This window comes from Nyctereutes procyonoides, unplaced genomic scaffold, assembly GCF_905146905.1.
Source record: "Nyctereutes procyonoides isolate TBG_1078 unplaced genomic scaffold, NYPRO_anot_genome, whole genome shotgun sequence".
Classification (NCBI taxonomy): Eukaryota; Metazoa; Chordata; class Mammalia; order Carnivora; family Canidae; genus Nyctereutes; species Nyctereutes procyonoides.
This window is the reverse complement of record NW_026575128.1, coordinates 8,944,694-8,968,314: the sequence shown is the minus strand read 5'-3', so window position 1 is coordinate 8,968,314 and position 23,621 is coordinate 8,944,694. Positions and strand designations below refer to the sequence as shown.

Genomic DNA, 23,621 nt, shown 5'->3' with positions numbered 1-23,621 from the left:
TCTCAAAGCCTCAGTTTCCTCATCTGTAAAATGGGGTAAATTATCTACCTCGAAGGTGGTTGTGAGAATGAAATGAGGCCTCAATAAATGTTAGTTCCCCTCCCCACCCAAAATGAGTTTCTAAAAGCTATCCTAGAACACAAAATTTGTGACATTGCTTTACGGGGGAAAAAAAATGTTCTAAGTGCCCCCAAATTGCAATTAACTTGTACAATAAAACCCATTTATAAATTAGATGTCCACTTATTTTCTATCTTTAGTGATACAAAGACATCATCTAATAGAAGAGATATGAAAAGACAGAGGAAATGAGATCAGCATTCACTAATACAGCGCCAGCTTCACGTTGGTTCCAATAGAAAAAATTGCAATTCTATGGTGTACTAACTTTTTCCAAAAATTCATTACAAAGCACTTTTAACTCTTAGTGACATGGTTTTTGTGACAGAAAATTATTGAAATAATAAATTTACTTTAGTTATTTGAATGTCTTCTAAAATGATAATGCTGAATGTTTTTACATTTCAAATACTACTATTGCTAATATATTTACACCAAGAATGACACTGTATTTTTATCAACACTACATACATAATTTAAAATACATTCACCATGGAAGAAAAACTTCCACATCCCTTTCCAGACACTAACTCTTACCTCTGCATTTTCATGGCCTTCCAGGGTCATACAAATATCCAGATCACTATCACGAAATCCAAATCCATTTTTAGAAGAGCCAAATAAGCACAATCTTGCTTTTTCTAAATAAAGGAAAACAAAGGTCCAAAGTTTCATAATTATCAGGAAAGAGGAGTCTTCTATTACCTACTAATGGACTAACACAAAATGTCTACTTCTTTAGCTTAAATACCTTCCATTGCCAGATATACTGAGAAATTCCAAAATATTCATCTAAAGTCCAGATCTTTTGCCCAAGTTCCCACAACCCTTGTTTCTAACTGCTTTTTCCATTTTTCTAAAGACATCATAAAAACAAGTTAAATCTAACTCTTCAACTTTACCACAAACCTACTATTGCTCCTATAATCCCTTTTCTCTGCAAATAGTATCTTTATCTACTCAACTGGCCATGTCAGAAATATATGTATAGTTCTTAATAGCCTTCTCTCTCAGCTTCTACATCCAAACAATCAACAAGTCCATTAATTTCTTTCAATTTAACTATCTCATAAATTCATCCACTTGTCTTCAGGCTCCACAACACTACCAATAGTAAAGTTCAGTAGTTAGAGATTTATCTTTTGGAAATAAACTAGTTTTTTCAGGACACAATTCAAGTAGTTTTACAATCATCACCTTAGTACACAGAACTGATTCTCCCAAAGTGAGTGATTAATTCATTTGATATAAATTATGATAGTTACCCTTTCATATTTAGTGTCATTCAATAACAGGTACCTCTTCAAAACAAGCTGTGACTTAAATGGATTTCTCTCACTATTAATTCTTTATATGTTTAAGTAACAAATTCTGTACTGTAAAAACCTAATTCTCCAATTTGGTTCTGATGTCCAACTTGAAATTTCAATGGCAACTGAGAGACAAAAGAAGCTATGTTCATCAGCAAATAAAAATATGCATGAGTTTGATATAACAGACTTAGATTTGGTCAGTACTTTACATAATAGCAAATATAACAGAAAATGGAATTGTATAGTATATAACAGGTTATCTTTTAAAGTATAAATTCATTCTAATTATAAATCAACTCTATCCTTTTCTAAAATATTTGGCCATAAAACTCCTGATTCTTCACCCTTGTACCCCAAAGGTGCTCCTACTGCTATTTGGACTTCTCAGTTAAATAATATCACCCAACTACTGATGTAAAAGCCTTGAAACCATCCTTGACTTCTTTTCCCCCCTATCTAACATGTAAAGCATCAGCAAATCCTATTGGTTCTACATTCAAAAAATGTCCTGTATCTGAACACTTCCCATGGACTCTTCCAGAACAATATTATGTCTCATCTGAACTTATGCAACAGCCTCCTAAATTGTTCCATTTGCTTCTATTCTTATGGACCTATAGTCTATTCTCTCACATCATGTCACTTAAAGGTTAAAACCTCCCAGAAGCTTCTCATTAGACACTGAAAATTCAAAGTGCTTCTACCAATATCTCTAAGGCCCTCTCAAGATCTCATCTTTCTATTTCAGTCTACCTCACACGTCTACTCCAGCCACCTGTTGTCCTGCACGGCCTTCAAACATGCCAAACATAACTTAATCTTGGGATATTTGTACTTGCTATTCTTTCTCTATAGAATGTTCTCTCCTTGGATATTCATATAACTTGCTCCCTCACATTATTCATGACCCTCTTCAAATGTCACTCTATCAGAAAGAACTACCATAACAGTAAAGAGAACTACCCTATCACTATCCTTTTAAGTCCTACACTATAATAGCATTTATTTTCTGAAATCACATTATATATCTGTTAGTTGACTATCTGTTTACCCCTCTTAATATAAGCTGACAAAAGCAGTTTTCACCTTTTGTATTGGTACTGTATTCCCAGCACCTAGAATATTACCTAACACATAACATTCAATGAACACTTTTAAAATAAACAGAACTCAGACTAGGTGGCTATAATAACAAAAACAATCAATTTTTAACATATGACATACCATCATATTCTTTTTGAATAAACTTTTCCAAGCCAATTAAAATTTGCTCCCTGTTGTGTTGTTCAGAAAAGGGTGGTGATAACTCATCTAAGTTAAAAAAAAGAAAAAGGAAAAAGGAAAAAGAAAAGTAAGGAAAATGGAATCTGAAAAGGTCTTCAATTTTTTTCCCCTAAACTCTTTACTTAAAATTTCATTATTTGTTAACTTCTCTGACTTTAAAATCCTTGTTCCTGCAGAGGGACAGCAAAAAAATAATTTTTATAGGTTTATGGATGTTTCACATGATTATTTTCCCTATGAAATATCTACAAAATATATTTACTTCTACAAATTCTTTAGTATTGTTTTCTTTAGACATCCTGCTCTTTCCCATATATATGATTGTTTTTCCCACCTGTAAGTCTATACTCAATATTGTTATGTGAGGCACTTGATCCATTCAAAACTAAGTTCCCTCAAATGCCTGGTCAAGATTCACATGTTCCCTATAAGATGCTTCCAATCATAGCCTTCAATGCCTCCTGAATGAACTTCCTCAGTTCCCCAACCACTTGTCAGTTGATAGTAACCATTCAATATTCTAGCTATTTCACTTATATTCATATTATTTGCCCAAATAAGACCACACAGTCTCAAGAATAGTCTTTTTTTTCCTATCTCCTCCTCCAGACTTATCTTCAAGAGTTAATGGGAACAAAGCAGTAATTTACTATAATGATTAAACTAATATTCAGCTTCTGAAAAACAAATGTAGCATCTGTGGTTGCAAGCTGAATATAGGCATATCTCATACTTCATTTTACTGCACTTCACTTTATTGTCCCAGATACTCTGTTTTTCACAAATTGAAATTTTGTGGCTGAGCAAGTCTATCAAGCCCCTTTTCTCCAAAAGCATTTGCTCAACTTATGTCTGTGTCACATTCTGGTAATTCCCATGATATTTCAAACTCTTTCATTATTATTATTGTACTTGTGATGATAATCTGTGATCAGTGACCTTTGATGTTACTACTATAATTATTTTGGGGTGTCACAAACTGTATCCAAATAAGACAAACAATCAATCAATATATGTGTTCTGAATGCTCCACTGACTGGCCATTCCCCCCTTCTCTCCCCCTCTCCTCAGGCCTGTCTGTTCTCTGAGATACAACAATATTGAAATTAGGTCAATTAATAACCTTACATTGGTAAGGTTAACTGTTCAAGTGAAAAAAAAATCACATGTCTCTTCAGAACAAAATCTAGAAATGAAGAAGCTTAGTGAGGAAGGCATGTCAAAAGTCAAGATATGCTGGAAGGTAGACCTCTTGCACCAAACAGCCAACTTGTGAAGGCAAAGGCAAAGGCAAAGCTCCTGAAGGAAATTAAAAGTGCTACCCCAGTGAATGCACAAATGATAATAAAGTGAAACAGCCTTATTGCTGATATGGAGAAAGTGTGAGTGGTCTAAACAGAACATCAAACCAGCCACAATACTCGCAGCCTAATCCAGAGCAAAGCTCTAACTTTCTTCAATTTTATGAAGGTTGAGAGAGATGAGGAAGCTGCAGAAGAAAAACTCTGAAGCTAGCAGAAGTGAGTTCATGAGGTTTAAGAAAATAAGCCATCTGCATAACATAAAAGTGCAAGGTGAGGCAGCAAGTGACCCAATAGATCTAGTTGACGTAATTAACGAAGGTGGTCACACTAAACAACAGATTTCCAACACAGACAAAAGGATAATAGGACCTTCATAGCTAGACAGGAAAAGTCAATGCCTGCCTTCAGAGCTTCAAAGGACAAGCTGACTCTCTTGTTAGGGGCTAATGTAAATGGAATCTTTAAGATGAAACCAATGCTCATTTACCAATCAGAATATCCGAGAACCTTTAGGAATTATACTTAATCTAATATTTTATAAATGAACAAAGCCTGGATGACAGCACAACTATTTTAACATGGTTTACTGAATATTTTAAGCCTACTGCTGAGACCTACCACAGAAAAAAGATTCAACATTACTGTTCATTGATGTTGCACCTGAGCCCCAAGAACTCTGAAGGAGATCTTAAGATTAGTGTTGCTTTCACGCCTACTAACCCAACATCCATTTATTCCACAGCCCATGGATCAAGGAGTCATTTCAACTTTAATGTCTTAGTTAAGAAATCCATTTTGTAAGGTTATAGCTGCCTCATCAATCTGTGCAAAGTAAACCAAAAATCTCTTGGAAAAGGAGTCACCATTCTAGATGCCATTAAAATCATCTGTGTTTCATGGGAAAAGTCAAAATAGCAACATAAACAGGAGTTTGGGAGAAGTTGATTCCAATCCTCATGGATAACTCTGAGTGGTTCAAGACTTCTGTGGAGGAAGTTAACTGCAGATGTGAGGCAGAGAGCAAAAGAATTAGAGAATAGGAAATGGAGACTGAATATGTAACTGATTGCTGCAATCTCAGGATAGAACTTGAACAGATGAGGAGCGGCTTCTAACAAATGGGCAAAGAAAGTAGTTTCTTGAGACAGACTACTCCTGAAGGTGCTGTGAAGACTGTTGAAATGACAACAGAGGATTAAGAATATTACATACTTAGTTGATAAAGTTGATAAACACAGTTGATAATTGAATCCAATTTTGAAAGAAGTTCTACTGTGGATAAAATACCCAACAGTATCACATGCTACAGAGAAATCATTCATGACAGAAAGAGTCAATCACTGTGGCAAACTTCACTGTTATTTTATTTTAAGAAATTGCCACAGCCACCCAGATCAGTCAGCAGCCATCAATACTGAGGCAAGACCCTCCATAAGCAAAAAGATTACAATTCACTAAAAGCACAGATGATGGTTCATGTATTTTAGCAAGAAGGTATTTTTTAATTAAGATATACACATTGTTTTTCTTTAGGCATAAAGCCACCGCACACTTAAAAGATGACAGTACAGAATAAAATATAACTTTTTTTTGGAAAATATAACTTTCATATGCACTGAGAAAGAAAAAATTTCACTTGACTCACTTTATTGCAATACTCACTTCATTGTGGTGGTCTAGAACCTAACCCACAGTATCTCTGAAGTATACCTGTAGCTGAATTACAGGTGATTTTTAAATTATTATTATTAAAATGGTGAGGGGTGCCTGGTTAGCTCAGCTGGTTAAACCCGGGGTCCTGGGACTGAGCCTTGCATTGGGGCTCCTTGCTCAACAGCAGCCTGCTTTTCCCTCTCCCTCTGTCCCTCCCCTACTTGTGCTCTCTCTCAAATAAAATCTAAAAAAAAAACCAAAAAAACAAAAAACTGGTGAAACTATTCTGTAGGATACTATAATGGTAATACATGACACAATGCCCTTGTCAAAATTCACAGAACTTTGCACTACAAAGAGTAAACTTTGCAGTATGCAAATTAAAAAAAATCATCTAGGAGATTGGAGAACCTTTGGGTGGAATGCAGGCTCCAACAAAATAATCTATATGTGTAAGACAACTTCACTCAAGGGAGGGAGGGAAAAGGGACTAACCTAAGTAACTCTGAAAATGAGTGGAGTTTCTAAGACTAAGTGCAAAAGGAACTACACATAAGTACTGTACTCTGATAAAGTGATTTCCCATAGGGGTATTAGATAACAATTCTGATAATTTTATACATGTGTACTTAAATGGAACAATTAAGTAAATGGGTAGCAGATGATGGAAGCCAGGTTTCCCACTGTTGGGAGCAGGAAATTTACAGATAAGCAGAAAGAAGAGTCTTGAATGAGCCATATGGTAATGTATTCAAGTTGGAGTCATCAGTACAAAGTCATGTTTCACTTATAAGACGGTCACATATAGAAATTTTTATAGATATGAGCACATACTAAATTAATATGTATATACATAATTTTCTCACTCAGAGAGGGCCTACAAGCAACAATACCCAGTAATAGCAAGCACCTTAGGATCCAGATCTTAGTTTCTAATACCATTCTCCAATAAAGGGAACCAGGGTCCTTCAGAGAAATAACTAATTCTAGGACTGCAGTGAAAAATATACATGATGAGCCTGGAGCATCTTGAAGTGCCAGAAAGTAAGGAAGTGCTAAAAAACAACCAAATTAACAAATAAAAAAAAAACCCACACACCGATAGGGGTATATTAAAGAGTCATAGGAACCAACTGAAAGAGTTCCCAATAGCCAAATCTGGAACAATTTGAGCAACAAATAGAGTAGTATTAGATCATAACCCAAACTATAAAATATCCATGAGCTTATATGGAGATATATAAATGAATGAATAAATAAAAACAAAATGTATTATATCTTAATAAAGCTGCAGGGAGAAAAATATGCCACAATCCAGTTATTGAACTCCTAGGTATTACCCTAAAAGAAATTAAAGCATATATCCATACCCCGACCCACACATAGACATACAGAGCAGATTTTATAAAATAACCAAAATTTAGAAACAAGTCAACAGGCAAATGGTAAACAAACTGTGACACATCCACATAATGAAATACAACTCGGCAATAAAAATGAATGAAACAAAAAAATAAATAAGAATGAATCATTTATACACATAAGAACAAGGATGAATCTCAAAATAATTATGCTAAATGAAAGAAGCCAGGATCACCTTAGAAAAAAAGGGTACATTCTATGTGATTCTATTTACATAGAACTCCAGAAAATGCAAACTACTTTATAGCAACTAAAAGAGCAGGTAAGTGGTTGCCTGGCAAGAAGTTAGGAAAGGGTAGTGGGGAGGTATTACGATGGGGAACTAAATATTATAACGTCAAAAATTTTACTTTATCTGGGACACAGCAAGTAATTAAAAAAAAAAAATGTTTGCTGAGTGGTTTATCCCAGATACCCATAAATGTTTGTTGAATAAAGGTATGTAAGGCTCTTCCCAAAATATAATTATTATCTTTCTTATACCCTACCAAATCCAAGGCAATTCTTCTCCCAAAGATATTATATATCCTATACTTTTGTGCATAGCCTCCTAGAACTTAAAAAGCAGTTCAAGGTCCATCTCAAATGCCTAAATATAATTCCAATTCCTATGATCCACACTAATTAATTGTATTTGCACTGCATTTTGTTTACTACTACTATGGCATGTAATACATCCTTCCAATTATGCAATTTTCACACGTATCATATATTTGTCTAGAGCAGAACTGTGCAAAAGTATTGCAATGATGGAAATGTTCTTATCTGGAGTGTCTAATTCAGCAGCCACTAGCCACCTGTAACTATTCAGTACTTGAGATACGGCTAGTAAAATTGAGGAACTTAGTTTTAAATTTTATTTTAATTAAATTTAAATACTGGCTACCATATTAGCACAGATCCAGAGACTAAGCTCTTTAAAAGCAACACATAACATGGACTCTGTATTCCCCCTGCCATTTACCACAGTGATATGCATTTAGTAGGCATTTAGTGAATATCTCTTGTTGGGTCTCTGTACTACTGGAAAAAAAACAAAACAAAAAAACCAAAAGTCTTTACCAAAACAAAATGTAAACAAACTGTTTTTTAAATAAATATTCAAAATCTAGGAAAGAATCTACTCATGATAGATCTAGTAATAAAAGACTTACCAAAACATCTTTTACATACTAAATCAAGTATTTCCCGAAATCGATTGGTCATTGGTGGTAGAGGTTTTAGATCAATTTTCCTGAAATCCTCTGGACAATCATTTTTTGAATGGCCATCTTTTTTGCAGATGCTGCATACTATTGTTGGTGGCTATACAAAGGTAAAAGAATAGTCTAATAATCTAATAAACTACTGAGGGACTTCATCATCACTTAGCAGGTCCAAAAAGACTCTTTTACGTAACTCAATTCTGATAACCTGTGCTTCCAGGAGATTTAAAAAAAAATAAAGAGTATTAATAAAATGCAGTGTTAAATGTAAAAACCATATTTTAAGACAATCACTTTAACTCTTCTTCCCCACTAAAATGATATTATCAAGATCAGATTTACCCAAAGATGTAAGATATAGGAAATACCAGAAGATATTGGTATGGATTAACGTAAATGTTTCAATCAGCCCCCAAGATAAAAAACGTGCGTTAATTTAATCTACTGAAATCTTTAACAAAATAGAATATAAAGAAATATCAAGTGGCACCTTTCAATTCACTCCAAACATTTTCTATCTTCATAGTCCACCAATTATAAAACCTTGTTTGGCTAGTTGGTTCAATTTATTACATTAGCATGGTACTCAAGAAACCAAACTGTAGGGCTGAACTCTAAAAGTAACTCCGTTTCATATAAGGAATAATAATTCTTATGCAACAGCCACAAAAGTTTACCTAGCCATGAACTCTGATGCAAATTATATACAGAAACCTCTACTTGTGGGAATGCTGTGCTATAAGCTAATTAACAGTACCGTAGGAATTTTTATTCACTTTTCAAAACTTTTTTTAAATGACATGTTTATCAGAAAACTCTAGAAAAATGTTATAAATAACTGGAAAAAAATTTTAATTGGAAAAAGAGCTATCTTAAGCTTCCAGGGAGAAAAATTTTATAATTTTTCTTTTTTTTTTAGTTTTTCTTTATAGAATAAAAAATGTACACTGTAGTTATGTATTTAAGAAGCTTTTCTAAAACCCTGCCATTTAATTCATCCTTTCAACACTCTGTATGTCCTAAACACTGCAACCTAAAAAAAAAAAAAGTGATATATCCTTTAAAGAATAAAGAAACACAGTAATGACGTTAAAATTTTTAAAGCTTGTCAACTAATTATTGATAAAACAATAAAACTGGATAACTTTCTAGGTTTTTCTTAAAAAATATTCTAGGGGATCCCTGGGTGGCTCAGCAGTTTGGCGCCTGCCTTTGGCCCAGAGCGCGATCCTGGAGTCCCAGGATCGAGTCCCGCGTCGGGCTCCTGGCATGGAGCCTGCTTCTCCCTCCTCCTCTGCCTCTCTCTCTCTCTCTATGTCTATCATAAATAAATAAATAAATATTTTTTAAAAATTAAAAAAATAAAAAAATATTCTACTTGGTTTACACATGATCTATATAATCTTTTTCTCATTTTGGGTGCTGATATTTCAAATATGTACACTGCTTTTGAAGCATATGAATAGGCTAAAACTTTCTTTTATTAACAAAGTGGTTACAGTTTAATTTCTGTTCCTAGGGTATCCTATCTTGATAATTTATGAAGTTCAGACTAGTAGAAAAGTTAAGACTCCATTAATTTATAAAGGATGTGCCAATATCCAAAGAAAAGCTCAATGGCAGACAGAGATCTGGATTCTTCCTATTTTTGATTCCTGTTCTTACTTTCTGCTTGACTATCTTTATTAAATTTATATTCACCCACCCCATGTCAAAACAAACAAAACTTTAAAATAGAATGCTATCAGAATTTGCAAACCTTGTATTCTTTTTTGTGGAAGAAAAAATAAACATATATGTAAAAAAATAAAATTTAAAATATTTGCTGCCTTTGGCAAACTCATTTGCATATATCTGATGAATCCTTTTATATGAGAAAGTGAAACAAACCAACTAGTAAGAGTGCCTGAAATCTTGAGGTTTTATACACATTCTTTAAGACAACTATAGGAATAAATGTAAAAGGAAAAAGTGAAAATATACACCAAAATATCATTCCAAAATATAATAGTCTACCATTATAGAAGGAAGCTATTTTTACATTTCTGAATCTAAAAATTATAGTCATACAAAACCCACAAAATCTTACAGATTGTTTACAAACTGTATCCTACCTTGCCAGAGGTTAAAATAAACTTATCAAACACATAATATAATTCCTGGGTGGGGTGGTTATCATCATCATTAAGGTCAGAAGCATCTTCTGTAGCTTTGCAGTTGCAAGAGGTAGCAGATGTGTCAGTGCTCACAATCTGATGTGAACTTTCTGTTTCTGTATTTGACCTGCAGTCTGTACCAGCAGATTCACTTGGGTCAGGGGATTTATAATCAATGCAATTACACTGGCTGAGTTTCTTTTTTAAACAAGTTTCTGAAGGTGCTAAATCATCTTGTTTCTTAATTGATTTTGGCTCTAATTCACTGCCTTTACTGGTAGAAAGACAGGAAGATTCCCGTCCAAGTTCAGCCAAAGCTAGTTCATTTACCAACAAACTGTCATCTTCAGTAATACATCTCTGTGATGTACATTCCATTTCATCATATTTATCAGGCTGACCTCTTCCTGCATTTATTTTTTCTGTGCTTTCTCCAAGTAGAATGCAACAATTGGATGCCATATTGTCAGACTTCACTGATTTCTTATTGCTTATTTTCCCCTTCTCTTTTTTCATGGAATCCACAGATTTATTTCCACCCTTCCTCTGAGGACAGGCAAAATACCGATAAGCTGCTCTGAATCTCTCCACAACATATTCATAAACAAGCTGGCTGTTTAAACTCCGTGCAACATTCCTCTTGACTGAAAATGGATCTAGTAAAAAAGGAAATAGTAAGTTGCTAAGTATCTACTAACAAACTACAATTCCAAGCTTATCCAAACAGATTTGAACTGCTATACTGTCAACAGAGTACATTTACCCAAAGCTTTCCTAAATGGAAGTTCCTACAAACTGAGTAAGAGAAATATAATAGCAATATCTTTTCCTTTGTTTCTGTCATAAAACAAAAATGTTAAGGGGCAAAGAGAAGAAAAAATAATAAGGGTAATTAATGAGATGCTAGTCAAGAACATCCAACCCAGTAATTACAAAATTTCAATGATAAAATTGGTAGAAAAGGCATACCATTATGCCTACCTATTCTGTCATTAGATAAAAATTTTCAAACCTCTAGGACCCATTAATAATTTTCATCTCTTAAAAGAATAATTTTCATCTCGTCATAATATTCTTCAGCTACAAACTCTTTGCAATTTAAACAAATAAAATATAACCTATAACTCTCAAAAGCTTCAAGTTAAAAACTATGATTTTAACATTTAACTTCAGTGAGGTCAGAAAATTAAACAGCAAAATAAATAAAAAAGTAGGAAGAAAGAGATCTAAGTAAAAATCAAACCAAAATTTAAATTTTGATCCAGTCTAAAATGGGTATGCTGAAAAGGCTTATATCAACTACATCTTCATTATTAAGAAAATATAAAAGACCTCAAAAATGCTTATGAGTTTTTGGATTTTAAAAGCCTTAAATATTGTAAATGTCTTTTGGATGTCATCCATTTGTTCATTCTTCCTAGTAAGAATGAACAAATGGATGACATCCAAAAGACATTTTCTTCACTACTGAAGATCACTAAGTAAAAGGATTAATAGGCAGGGTTCAGATTGTTAACGTTTGGGCATCTGTTACTTTTTGCTGTTATCTAAGTCCACAGGCTGCTCTCTAAACCCAAAAGCTTTTCCTCCCCTTCTAGAAGAAGAAAAAGAAAAAAAAAAAAAAAAAAAAGACAAATTATGATAGCTCCAGGCTTTAGAGCTCATTTATCTACTATATGTAAGTGTACAAGATATAAGTACATGTTTGAGTGGGTCTAGAGAAGGCCAACAGAGGACAAGGAACACAATAATGTATAGTCTAAACAGACTTAAAATGATGGACAAAAATTCAATTCACAATCTATAAAAAGTGAGTGAAATGTTGCATGATTTAAATTTTCTCGAAACCATCCTATTAATTTGCATCTCTAAAGATCTTAATATTCTTGGGATTTGATGTGCAACTTTTGTCAACATCAATTTTTTTCTTTTTTTCTTCAATCTTTTTTCTTTTGAGCTTAGCCACATTTAATAACTGAGGTATTTTTTAAAATGTTTTTGAAGTATAGCTGACATACAATGTTACATTAGTTTCAGGTGTACAACATAGTGATTAGACTCTATAGTTATGCTATGCTCACAAGTGTAGCCACCATCTGTCACTATACAAACACTATTACAAAACCATTGATTATATTCTCTATATACACCCCCGTGACTTACACATTCCTAGAGTTGAGGTACTTTAGAAGACAACAGAAAACCTGTATTTTAAAATTACATATTAACATAATTTTATGACAGAAACTTTTTTTTTTAAAGATTTTATTTATTTATTCATGATAGTCACAGAGAGAGAGAGAGAGGCAGAGACACAGGCAGAGGGAGAAGCAGGCTCCATGCAGGGAGCCCGACGTGGGATTCGATCCTGGGTCTCTAGGATCGTGCCCCAGGCCAAAGGCAGGCACTAAACCGCTGCGCCACCCAGGGATCCCTATGACAGAAACTTACAGGAAAACTCTAAGAAGTATTTCACTCACTTTTTATAGATTGTGAATTGAATTTTTGTCCATCATTTTAAGTCTGTTTAGACTATACATTATTCTGTTCCTTGTCCTCTGTTGGCCTTCTCTAGACCCACAGATAAACTCAAACATGTGCTTATATCTTGTACACTTACATATAGTAGATAAATGAGCTCTAAAGCCTGGAGCTATCATAATTTGTCTTTTTGATTCTTCTTCTAAAAGGGGAGTTATACAAACTCTTCTATTTTCCTATATTTTTGAAAATCTTCAGAATTAAAAATTAAAATAAAGGCATGTAATATGCTAACATCTCTAAGCAATATATTTATAGATTAGGAACCTTAAAATAAGTATTAATCCTATAAAATTAACATGGACTTGATAAAGAATTTACCTGACACGTATAATGACAACCTAGTGGCAAATACAATTCTACAAAGCCAAGGCATATAATTTTTAACACTACAGTAGAAACAAATGATGAAGTGGCACACAAAAACATTCTCCAAATGAAATACATCATCTCACCTTCAATAGCTATTCGTCTTTTAGGCCAGTTTTTGTTTTCTCTTGTTAAAATATCTTGTATCCGTACACATATGACATATTCTTCCAAAGCAAAATCCAATGTATAAAATTTTAGCAGCTCTAACCATAACTGTCCCAGGGATACCTGATTTGGTGTTCCCAATGTTAAAGGAGACTGGAAAAGAAAAGATACTTTTCATTTAAGCTTCACAAAACTACAGAATCACTGAATTTTCAGTTTAAAAAGACCTTAGAGGTTACCTTTACAAAAACTAAGGTATAAAGAAGTAACTTGCCAAAAAGCAGCTTGTGGCACAGCTGGGAACAGAATTCTACTTTACTGACTCCTAGAATTTTATGTTCTTCCCACTAAACCAGTGATTCTCAAACGTGGCTGCACATCAGATAACACTGGGAGCTTTAAAGTACACTAATACCTGAGCTCTGTACCATTCCCCTTCCATGCCCTTCCCAAGATTCTGGTTTAACTGACCTGGGCTATGGACTAGGCAAAGGGATTTTTGAAGCCCCTTAAGTGATTTGCATGTACAGCCAAGGTTGCACACCACTGCATAACAATTACTACAGCTCCTTATTGCAGTAATTGCTTTAAAAAGTGAAATAATGTCCTGGGCATTCAAAAGCTAATTCCTTCATTCAGCAAACATTTATTTAGAACCTACTATGTCCCTAGCACTATGCTGAGGATATAAAAAAATAATGAGAGCCCACATTTAAACAAAATGGTCAACTATGCATCATTTATTCTTCTAAGTGTTGCACATACAGTAACTATTTAATTCTAACAACTCTATGAAGTAGATACTACTTCAGGGCAAAAGATCTGACTCAGGACCACCTGGCTACGGAATTTATGTTGCTAATCACTATACCAACCATACTACCACTCAAATAATGTAAGTTCCTACTTCATAGAGTATTAGGAAAGGAAGAGACAATTTGACAATTAAACACTATGTGCTAAATGGGCCTCTAAATCAGGGAGTTTTTACAAAACAGGTAATCCTGAATTCTAAAGAAATTAGCTAAAAACTGGCTAAAAGGGATCCCTGGGTGGCGCAGCGGTTTAGCGCCTGCCTTTGGCCCAGGGCACGATCCTGGAGACCCAGGATCAAATCCCACGTCGGGCTCCTGGTGTATGGAGCCTGCTTCTCCCTCTGCCTATGTCTCCGCCCCTCTCTCTGTGTGTGACTATCATAAATAAAATTTAAAAAAAAAAATGGCTAAAAGTGACCACTAAGGAGCAAAAAGACATGAAACACTCACTCAATTCTACAACTATTAATTGAGTGAGTGCCTACTATGTGCCAGGCACTCGGATATAATCATGAAGAGAAAAAAAAAAAAAAAAACAAAAAAAAAAAAAACAAAAAAAACAAGATCCTTGCCTTAGTGGATCTTACTTTCTAAGGAAGAAAAGTAACAAAAGCAAGTAAATTACATAACAAGTTAGAAAAAGCAAAGTGGTGTGGAAATAAAAAGTTGAGTAGGTTTAGTAAAAAGGGGACAAGAGTATGAGAGTAGGACATGGTTTCAGTGTTAAATAGCACGGTCAGAATAGTTCTTGTGAAAAAGATATGATTTGAAGAAGAGGAATAGGGAACAGATGAGCAAACACATTGCAGAGAAGTTTGACTAGCTTTAAAAAGAAAACCACGAAAGCTAGTGTGGTAGAGAAAGGGAAAGAAGAGAAGAAAAAAGAGCTACTCAGTAAGAAATCCTCAGCTTTTATTCTAAATTAAATAAGAAGCAACTGAAGTGTTTTGAGTGTGGAGAAGAGGAGGAACGTGATATGACTTAAGTTTTCAAAGAACCATTCTGATTGCTGTGCTGAGAACAGACTGTAAGTTGACCCTTAAACAACATGGGGGTCAAAATCTACATATAACTTTTGACTCCCTCAAAACGTAACCACTAATAGCATGCTGTTGACCAAAAGGCTTACTGATAACATAAATAGCCAATTAAGACATATTTTATATATTTATTATATACTATATTCTCACAATAAAACTAGAGAAAAGAAAATATTAAGAAAATTGTAAGGAAGAGAAAAATACATTTACAGTACTATACTATATTGAAAAAAAATCCACATAAGTGGACCTGCACAGTTCAAATTCATGTATTTCGAGGGTCAACTGTGTAGGAACAATGGTAGTCAGAGGAAACTCATTATGAGGCTATGGTAGCAATCCAAGTCAAACATGATGGTGGCTAGGACTACATATTAACAGTGGAGGCAGTGAGAAGTGTTCAAATTTTAAATATACTTTGAAGTAAAAATGACAGGATTTCCTGACAGACATGATATAAGGTATAAGAAAAAAGTAAAGAATGATTCCAAGGCTTCTAACTGAGCAACTGAAAGGATGAAATGCCATCAAATTAGAAGTGAACACTATTATGTGGAGCAAGAGGAAGACCAGGAGTCCAGTTTTAGGCATGTTAAGTTAAAGACATCTATTAGACATCTAAGCAGAGACATTAAATAGATAGTTGGAGATACAACTAGAGAATTCAAGAGTGTGGTTTGGTTGAAGATTTAAATTTGGGAGTACTAGAGAATTCAAGAGTGTGGTTTGGTTGAAGATTTAAATTTGGGAGTACCATACAAATGGTATGCAAAACCCATGCAACTGAGTAAGATCACCAAGGGAGTGTAGATACAGAAGAAAGGGGAGGGGATCAAGGACTGAGCCCTGGAGCATGCCAACATTAAGAGACCAAAGAGAGAAGGAGAAACCAATCAGCATAGGAGAGTGAGAAGAAATGACCAGCCATGGTATGCTATATTGAAAGTCAAGAAATTTTTCAGAGAAGAAAATAATCAACTGGCAAATATTGCTAATATGTCAAAAATATAAAAATTGAGAAGCAACAACTGGATTTAACAATGTGGGGCAGCCCTGGTGGCTCAGCGGTTTAGCGTCACCTTCAGTCCAGGGCCTGATCCTGGAGACCCGGGATCGAGTCCCACATCGGGTTCCCTGCATGGAGCCTGCTCCTCCCTCTGCCTGTGTCTCTGCCCCTCTCTCTCATGAATAAATAAATAAAATCTTTTTTTAAAAAAAGTGGAAGATGACAATATAAGTTTTGGTAGGTTGATGAGGGTCAAAGCCTGAGTTTGATTACAATGAGTTAAGAGGAAACAAATTGGAAATAATGAATACAGACAATTCTTTCAAGAAGTTCCACTGCAAAAAGGTGCAAAGGAATAGCTAACTGGGAAGGGAAATGATGTTCATGTTTTTTATTTAAAATGGGAGAGATAAAAGCAGGTTTGATTTAATAAAGAATGAAAAATTGCTAATTTAGAGCAAAGAGAAGAACTGCTAGAGCAGTGTTCTAGAATAAACAAGAAGGGATAGAATTAAATACACAAATGGAGAAAATTAGATAGCAACTTGGGAAGTTCCTTTACAAAAGCACGTATCAAGGCAGACTATGTGAGTGCAGACAGTAGCAGGTGGTGGTGGGAATGTGTAGAAGTTCTTTTTGGATTTCTTCACAGTTGTCTTACCAAAGTAATAAGCAAAATTACTATCTATTGGTCGTTTGAGAGTAGAAAGAAGTCTAGAAAAGTGGGAGAGTTGTATATTCAGGCAACTACATATAATTCAATATAGCTAGAGCAATCATTTCAGTAATGCTTTCATTTCTGTAATATGTATCTATTCCAGAAGACTATATTCTTCTAGAGGACACAATCCATGGATATTTATCTTTGGTCCCCTGGCCCTCAAGATATGTCTGGCACATAGCAGGTCCTTAATAAATGAATGTTGAATGATTAAATAAGCAAGCCACCCCCTAAAGGAGGAAAGGGCCTTTATTTTTCCACCAATCTGGCAACACAATTCCCATATGCTAAAGTTTCGATCACAACCCAACTCCTGAAGGAAATTTTCCTAGTCTAAATGAAAAAGAAGTAAAGAATTACCATGACATGAATCAAGCAAAACACATCTTCCAAAATGAGGTATAAATTCATTAAGTAATCTCAGTACTGAAAAACTAAACCAGATCAACCCCTCACTTTTATAGATGAGGAAAATGAGGCCAAGAGGCTTATGCAAAGTCAGTCAATCTACTAGTAAAGAGCTTCAATTGAAGGCATCACAAATTCTACAGAAAGAAAAGCCAAAAACAAAAACAAAAAAAAAGCTTACTTTGCCATGTTTTTCCTTCATGGCATTACTTTGGTTGTCTGTTTCTGTCTTCTTGGTATCATCTTTTGGTTGGTCTGCCTTAGCTTTGTTTTCCTCAGCAATTGAGTTTTTCTCAGTTGCACTACTTGAATTATATTCCCACTTCACAAACTTCTCTTCTACTATGCCCTTCAGCTGAAAGTCATCCATTCTTTTTGGGTCAAAGCCTTCAATCTACATAAAAAGGCATTCCAAATTGGTAGTGGAAAAATTATTAAAAAAACAAAAACAAACAAAAAGATGGACAAACAAACAAACCAGAATTCTAGCTTAAAACGTTTGAACAAAGCACTTTGTAAGAACGAACTACATATATACATGCACATACATATCACAAATTCATGCTTACCCAACTTCCAAGTAAGCAAGGAAGAAGAGGGGGTTTTCTTTGTTGTAGAAAAAACATCACCATTAAAGCAAAACAGTAAGAAGGGATTCCACCATCAGTTTGGGAGTCAATATAGCATAACTGCAAAACAAAGGGGGAGAAAGTACTGCCATTAGCTTTAATCTTCTTTGTTCCCCTCCTAATATAAGTAGCTGTTTTTGTCCTATTGTAATCATGCAAAACGTTTAAGAAACAAAAATTATAAGGAATGACCTGAAACCTCACCACTGTGAAATAACTATTAACACACTGATGACAATCTTTCCATTCATTTCTTTATTGCATATAAAGTCACATATGTATTTTAGTTAAATGGAATATCAAACTTAGTGCTTTTACTTTTACTGTGTACACGTTGTTAAAAGATTTTATCTTCTACTTCTGACTCAGTGTTAACGATCATCTATATACTCTTTCATGCCTTTTTCTATAATAACCATATACAAATGTATTCCTATATATTTTTATTTTCTATATAAATGCAGAAAAGATTTTGTCATTGTTTTCCAAAATCATATTATAGACATCTCTCTGCATATTATTCTTCTCCTTAACAATGCACCAACAAAGTTCCTCTAAGTCAATTACTACAAATCTAACACATTCTTTTATTTATTTATATATTTTCCCCCCAACACATCTTTTAAATGCTTATAGTCTATGATCTGGATGGCTACTCAACAAGTCTCCCCACCCAGAGCATTCACCCAATTTTTGCCACTTTAAGCAATGCTGTTTTATCCTTATTACTGGTGATTATTTAATATGAGCTATATTCCCAAGAATGTGTTTGATGGATTTCAAAAATGTGTGATAGAGGGATGCCTGGGTGACATAGTCGAAGTTTCTGTCCCTTGGTTTCAGTTCAGGTCATGGTCTCAGGGTCATGGAATCAAGCCCCATGTTGGCATCCATGCTTAGCGCAGAGCCTATTTGGGTTTCTCTCTCCCTCTCCCCCTGCCTCTCCCTACCCTTGCACATACTCGTACTCTCACTAATAAATAAATAAACCTTTAAAAAAAATAAGTAAAAATGTGTGATATATCTAGTATCTAATATTAGATATAATATCTAATATCTAAAAATGTGATATGTCTAATAAGTAAAAATGTGTAATATATCTAATATCTAATTGTTTGCCAAAATCACGAAAAAATTCTTCTTTTACACTAGTAGCATGAATGTACACACTTTCCAAAGTATTACCACTTAAAAAAAAAGGGATGTATGAAATATAATTATCTAATAACTTCAATTTGCATTTCTTCAATAAGAGATTATACAATTTTCATGTTTACTAACATTTAGATTTGCTTTTTTCTGAACTGCCTATTGAATTATTTGCCAATTTTTTCTATTTGCATACACTGCATATCAATTTACATTACAGTTAATAACCTTTTAAATCTGATATATGCACTTGAACAATGTTACTTTTCCCAATCTATTTTTATTTTGACATTATTTAAAGAACCTTTTATCATACAAAATTAATGTGTGTGTGTGTGTATATACATATATATATATATTTAAATATGCTTATGCTCTATACAGCTTCTAGGTTTCCTAACATGGTAAAAAGGTTTCTCCAAACCATAAGTTACATACACATCCTCTAAAATTTTCTTCTAAAATTTTTATTTTTCATTTAAGTAGAATTTATTTTGCATTTAAGTGTCCTAAGGATCTAACATTTTCTTCAAGAAATGTACCGTTGTTCACTGAACTCTACCTCTGAAACTAATAATATACTATATGTTAACTAATTTAATTTAAATAAAACAATTATATTTTTAAAAAATATACAGCTGTGACAGCACCATTTAGTAAATAAACCATTGTTTTATCACTGAAATGAAATCTTTTATTTTTCATACATTACAATTTTATTTATTTTTCATACATTACAATTTCTGGGCCTTTTGTTCTATTCCACAGATCTATTTGTCTATTCCTATGCCAATGACATATGCTTGACTCAAGCAATTTTATAGTAGTAAATTCAGTCTCCTTCACTAGTGTTCTCTTTCTGAATTCTTTTGACTATTCTCAAACATTCGTCCACAGTAATTTCAAGATCATTCCATCAAATTTTTTTAAGCTCTTGGTAATTCTAATTGAGATTACTGTACACTTGAAAATTAAATTAGGAAGATTTAACATTTTAGGGGTAGCATCTCCCTATCTAAGAACACTGTAACTTTGCATTTTCTAAAAGTTTTGGAGTTCTCATCAATTACTTCCACTAAACTCTCATAACAAGGGACCCCTGGGTGGCTCAGTGGTTGAGCATTTGCCTTTGGCCCAGCGTGTGATACCAGGTCCTGGGATCGAGTCCCACATCGGGCTCCCTGAATGAAGCTGGCTTCTCCTTCTGCCTGTGTCTCTGCGCCTTTCTCTCTGTGTTTCTCATGAATAAATAAATAAAATCTTAAAAAAAAAAAAAAAACCAAAACTGGGATCCCTGGATGGCTCAGCAGTTTGGCGCCCGCCTTTGGCCCAGGGAGTGATCCTGGAGTCCTGGGATCGAGTCCCGCGTCGGGCTTCCAGCATGGAGCCTTGCTTCTCCCTCTGCCTGTGTCTCTGCCTCTCTATGTCTATCATGAAAGAATAAATAAAATAAATCTTTAAAAAAAAAAAAAAAACTGCTTTCTCACCACAATTAAAATCCAAATTCCTTACCACAGAAACATTCTCTCTCTCACTTCATTCCAGGCACTCCTGCCTTCCTTTCTTTTCCTCACAAGCTCTCTTGTACCTTAGGAGAACTGTACTAGGTATTTGTTGGATACTATTCTCTTAGTCTTTTAAATGGCTGGTTACTGCTAGTCTGAGTTTAAATATCACTTCCTCGGAATCCCTGGATGGCGCAGCAGTTTAGCGCCTGCCTTTCGCCCAGGGCGCGATCCTGGAGACCCGGGATCGAATCTCACGTCGGGCTCCCGGTGCATGGAGCCTGCTTCTCCCTCTGCCTGTGTCTCTGCCTCTCTCTCTCTCTCTCTGTGACTATCATAAATAAATAAAAAAATTAAAAAAATATATATCACTTCCTCAAAGAGACCTTCCCTAACCATCTGGTATAATGTCACTCTCTTATTACATCATCTCATTTTTATACCACTAAAATCTATCAGATATTATATTACTTATATTTTGTTTATTGGCTGATTCTTCCACAAACATGTAAGCTTCATGAGAGCAGGACTCTATATATCTTGTTAGATATTTCAAGCACTTAGAACAGTATCTGGCACAAGGAAGCATTTAACAAATGTTTGCTGAATAAATGAATTTGTTCAGATTTCGTTTTTATACCTTTCAATAATGTAATTTTCTTCTTGTACCTTTTTTTTAAATATTTATTTATTCATTCAGAGAGGGCGAGAGAGGCAGAGACACAGGCAGAGGGAGAAGCAGGCTCCATGCAGAAAGCCCGACATGGGACTCGATTCCGGGTCTCCAGGATCACACCCCGGGCCGCAGGCAGCGCTAAACCACTGCACCACCCGGGCTGCCCTTCTTGTATCTTTTTAATTAAATTTATTTATTTTATAATTTGTGGTACTATCACTAAGTAGTATTTTTCGATTTTCACTCTACCAGGTTATTTTTATGACAGAGAAAACCTACTAAAACCTATGTTTATATTGTAATTAGTCATCTTATAAATTCTTTTACTTTTTTTACAAATTCTTTTATTAATCCCAATAGTTTTTACTAAAGTTTTATAGGTACAATTATACCACTAATAAAATGCTACTGTTTTTCCAATATTTACATGGTTTCATTTCATTTTCTTATCGCATTTTTTAAATCTCCCAAAACAAGGTACAACATTACTGGTGAACGTCTCTGTAATATTCCTAATTCTAACACATATAGCTTGAGTCATTCACCATTTAAAATGATGGTTTTTTTTTTTAGTAAATGGTCTTTTTTTACATTTGTTTTTATTTCAGTTCAATTTGCCAACATATAGTATAACACCCAGTGCTCATCACGCCAAGTGCCCACCACCTCAGTGCCCGTCACCCAGTTACCCCATCCTTCTACCCACCTCCCCTTCCACAACCTTGTTTGTTTCCCAGAGTTAGGAGTCTCGTCTCTCATGGTTTGTTTTCTTCTTTAATTTTTCCCATTCACTTGCCCCCCTTCCCTTATAATCCTTTTAACTATTTCTTACATTACACGTATGAGTGAAACCATATGATGATTGTCCTTCGACTGACTTATTTCACTCAGCATAATACCCTCCAGTTTCATCCACATTGATGTAAATAGTGGGTATTCATCCTCTCTAATGGCTGAGTAATATTCCCCTGTATATATAGACCACATCTTCTTTATCCATTCATCTGTCGAGGGTTATCGTGGCTCCTTCCGCAGTTTGGCTATTGTGACATTGCTGCTATGAACATTGGGGTGCAGTTGTCCTGCCATTTCACTGCATCTGTATCTTTGGGGTAAATCCCCAGCAGTGCAATTGCTGGGTCATAGGGCATTTCTATTTTTAACTCTTTGAGGAACCTCCACACAGTTTTCCAGAGTGGCTGCACCAGTTCACATTCCCACCAACAGTGCAAGAGGGTTTCCCTTTCTCTACATCCACTCCAACATTTGTTGTTTCCTGTCTCATTAATTTTCACCATTCTCAATGGTGTGATGTGGTATCTCATTGTGTTTTTTTTCTAAAGATTTATTTATTTATGATAGAGAGAGAGAGAGAGGCAGAGACATAGGCAGAGGGAGAAGCAGGCTCCATGCCGGGAGCCCAATGTAGGACTGGATCCCGGGACTCCAGGATCGTGCCCTGGGCCAAAGGCAGGCGCCAAACCGCTGAGCCACCCAGGGATCCCCTCTCATTGTGGTTTTGAACTGTATTTCCCTAATGGCAAGTGATGCAGAGCATTTTCTCATGTGCTTGTTGGCCATGTCTATGTCTTCTTTGCTGAAATTTCTGTTCATGTTTTCTGCCCATTTCATAATTGGATTTTTTGTTTTGTGGGTGTTGAATTTGATAAGTTCTTTATAGATCTTGGATACTAGCCTTTTATCTGATATGTCATTTGCCAATATCTTCTCCCATTCTGTAGGTTGTCTTTTAGTTTTCTTCACTGCTTCATTTGCTGTACAGAAGCTTTTTATCTTAAGTCTCAATAGTTCATTTTTGGTTTTGACTCCCTTGCCTACATAAATGTATTTTGCAAGAAGCTGCTGTGGCCTAATTCAAAAAGGGTGTTGCCTGTGTTCTCCTCTAGGATTTTGATGGATTCCTGCTAAATGATCATTCAACCATTTTGAGTGTATCTTTGTGTCTGGTGTAAGAGAATGATCCAGTTTCATTTTTCGGCATGTGGCTGCCCAATTTTCCCAACACGATTTATTGAAGAGACTGTCCTTTTTCCAGGGGATAGTCTTTCCTGCTTTGTCGAATATTAGTTGACCATACAGTTGAGGGCCCATTTCTGGGTTCTCTATTCTGTTCCATCGATCTCTACATCTGTTTTTTGTGCCAGTACCACACTGACTTGATGATCACAGCTTTGTA

At 34.9% G+C, this 23,621-nt stretch overlaps 1 protein-coding gene across 10 annotated transcripts in view; it reads right to left on the bottom strand.

The window, feature by feature from the left end:
- Positions 1 to 23,621, bottom strand: part of TUT4 (terminal uridylyl transferase 4) — a 114,431-nt gene that overhangs the window by 27,497 nt on the left and 63,313 nt on the right. For 9 of the 10 annotated variants that reach the window (XM_055341731.1, XM_055341735.1, XM_055341733.1 and 6 more), the window contains 7 exons: positions 18,035 to 18,154; positions 17,647 to 17,859; positions 13,454 to 13,628; positions 10,416 to 11,113; positions 8,251 to 8,401; positions 2,658 to 2,744; positions 658 to 761 (listed from right to left, as the gene is read on the bottom strand). In XM_055341731.1, coding sequence (XP_055197706.1) covers positions 658 to 761; positions 2,658 to 2,744; positions 8,251 to 8,401; positions 10,416 to 11,113; positions 13,454 to 13,628; positions 17,647 to 17,859; positions 18,035 to 18,154 — 1,548 coding nt within the window. The remainder of the gene's footprint in view (positions 1 to 657; positions 762 to 2,657; positions 2,745 to 8,250; positions 8,402 to 10,415; positions 11,114 to 13,453; positions 13,629 to 17,646; positions 17,860 to 18,034; positions 18,155 to 23,621) is intronic. The other variant, XM_055341739.1, reaches the window with a different exon arrangement.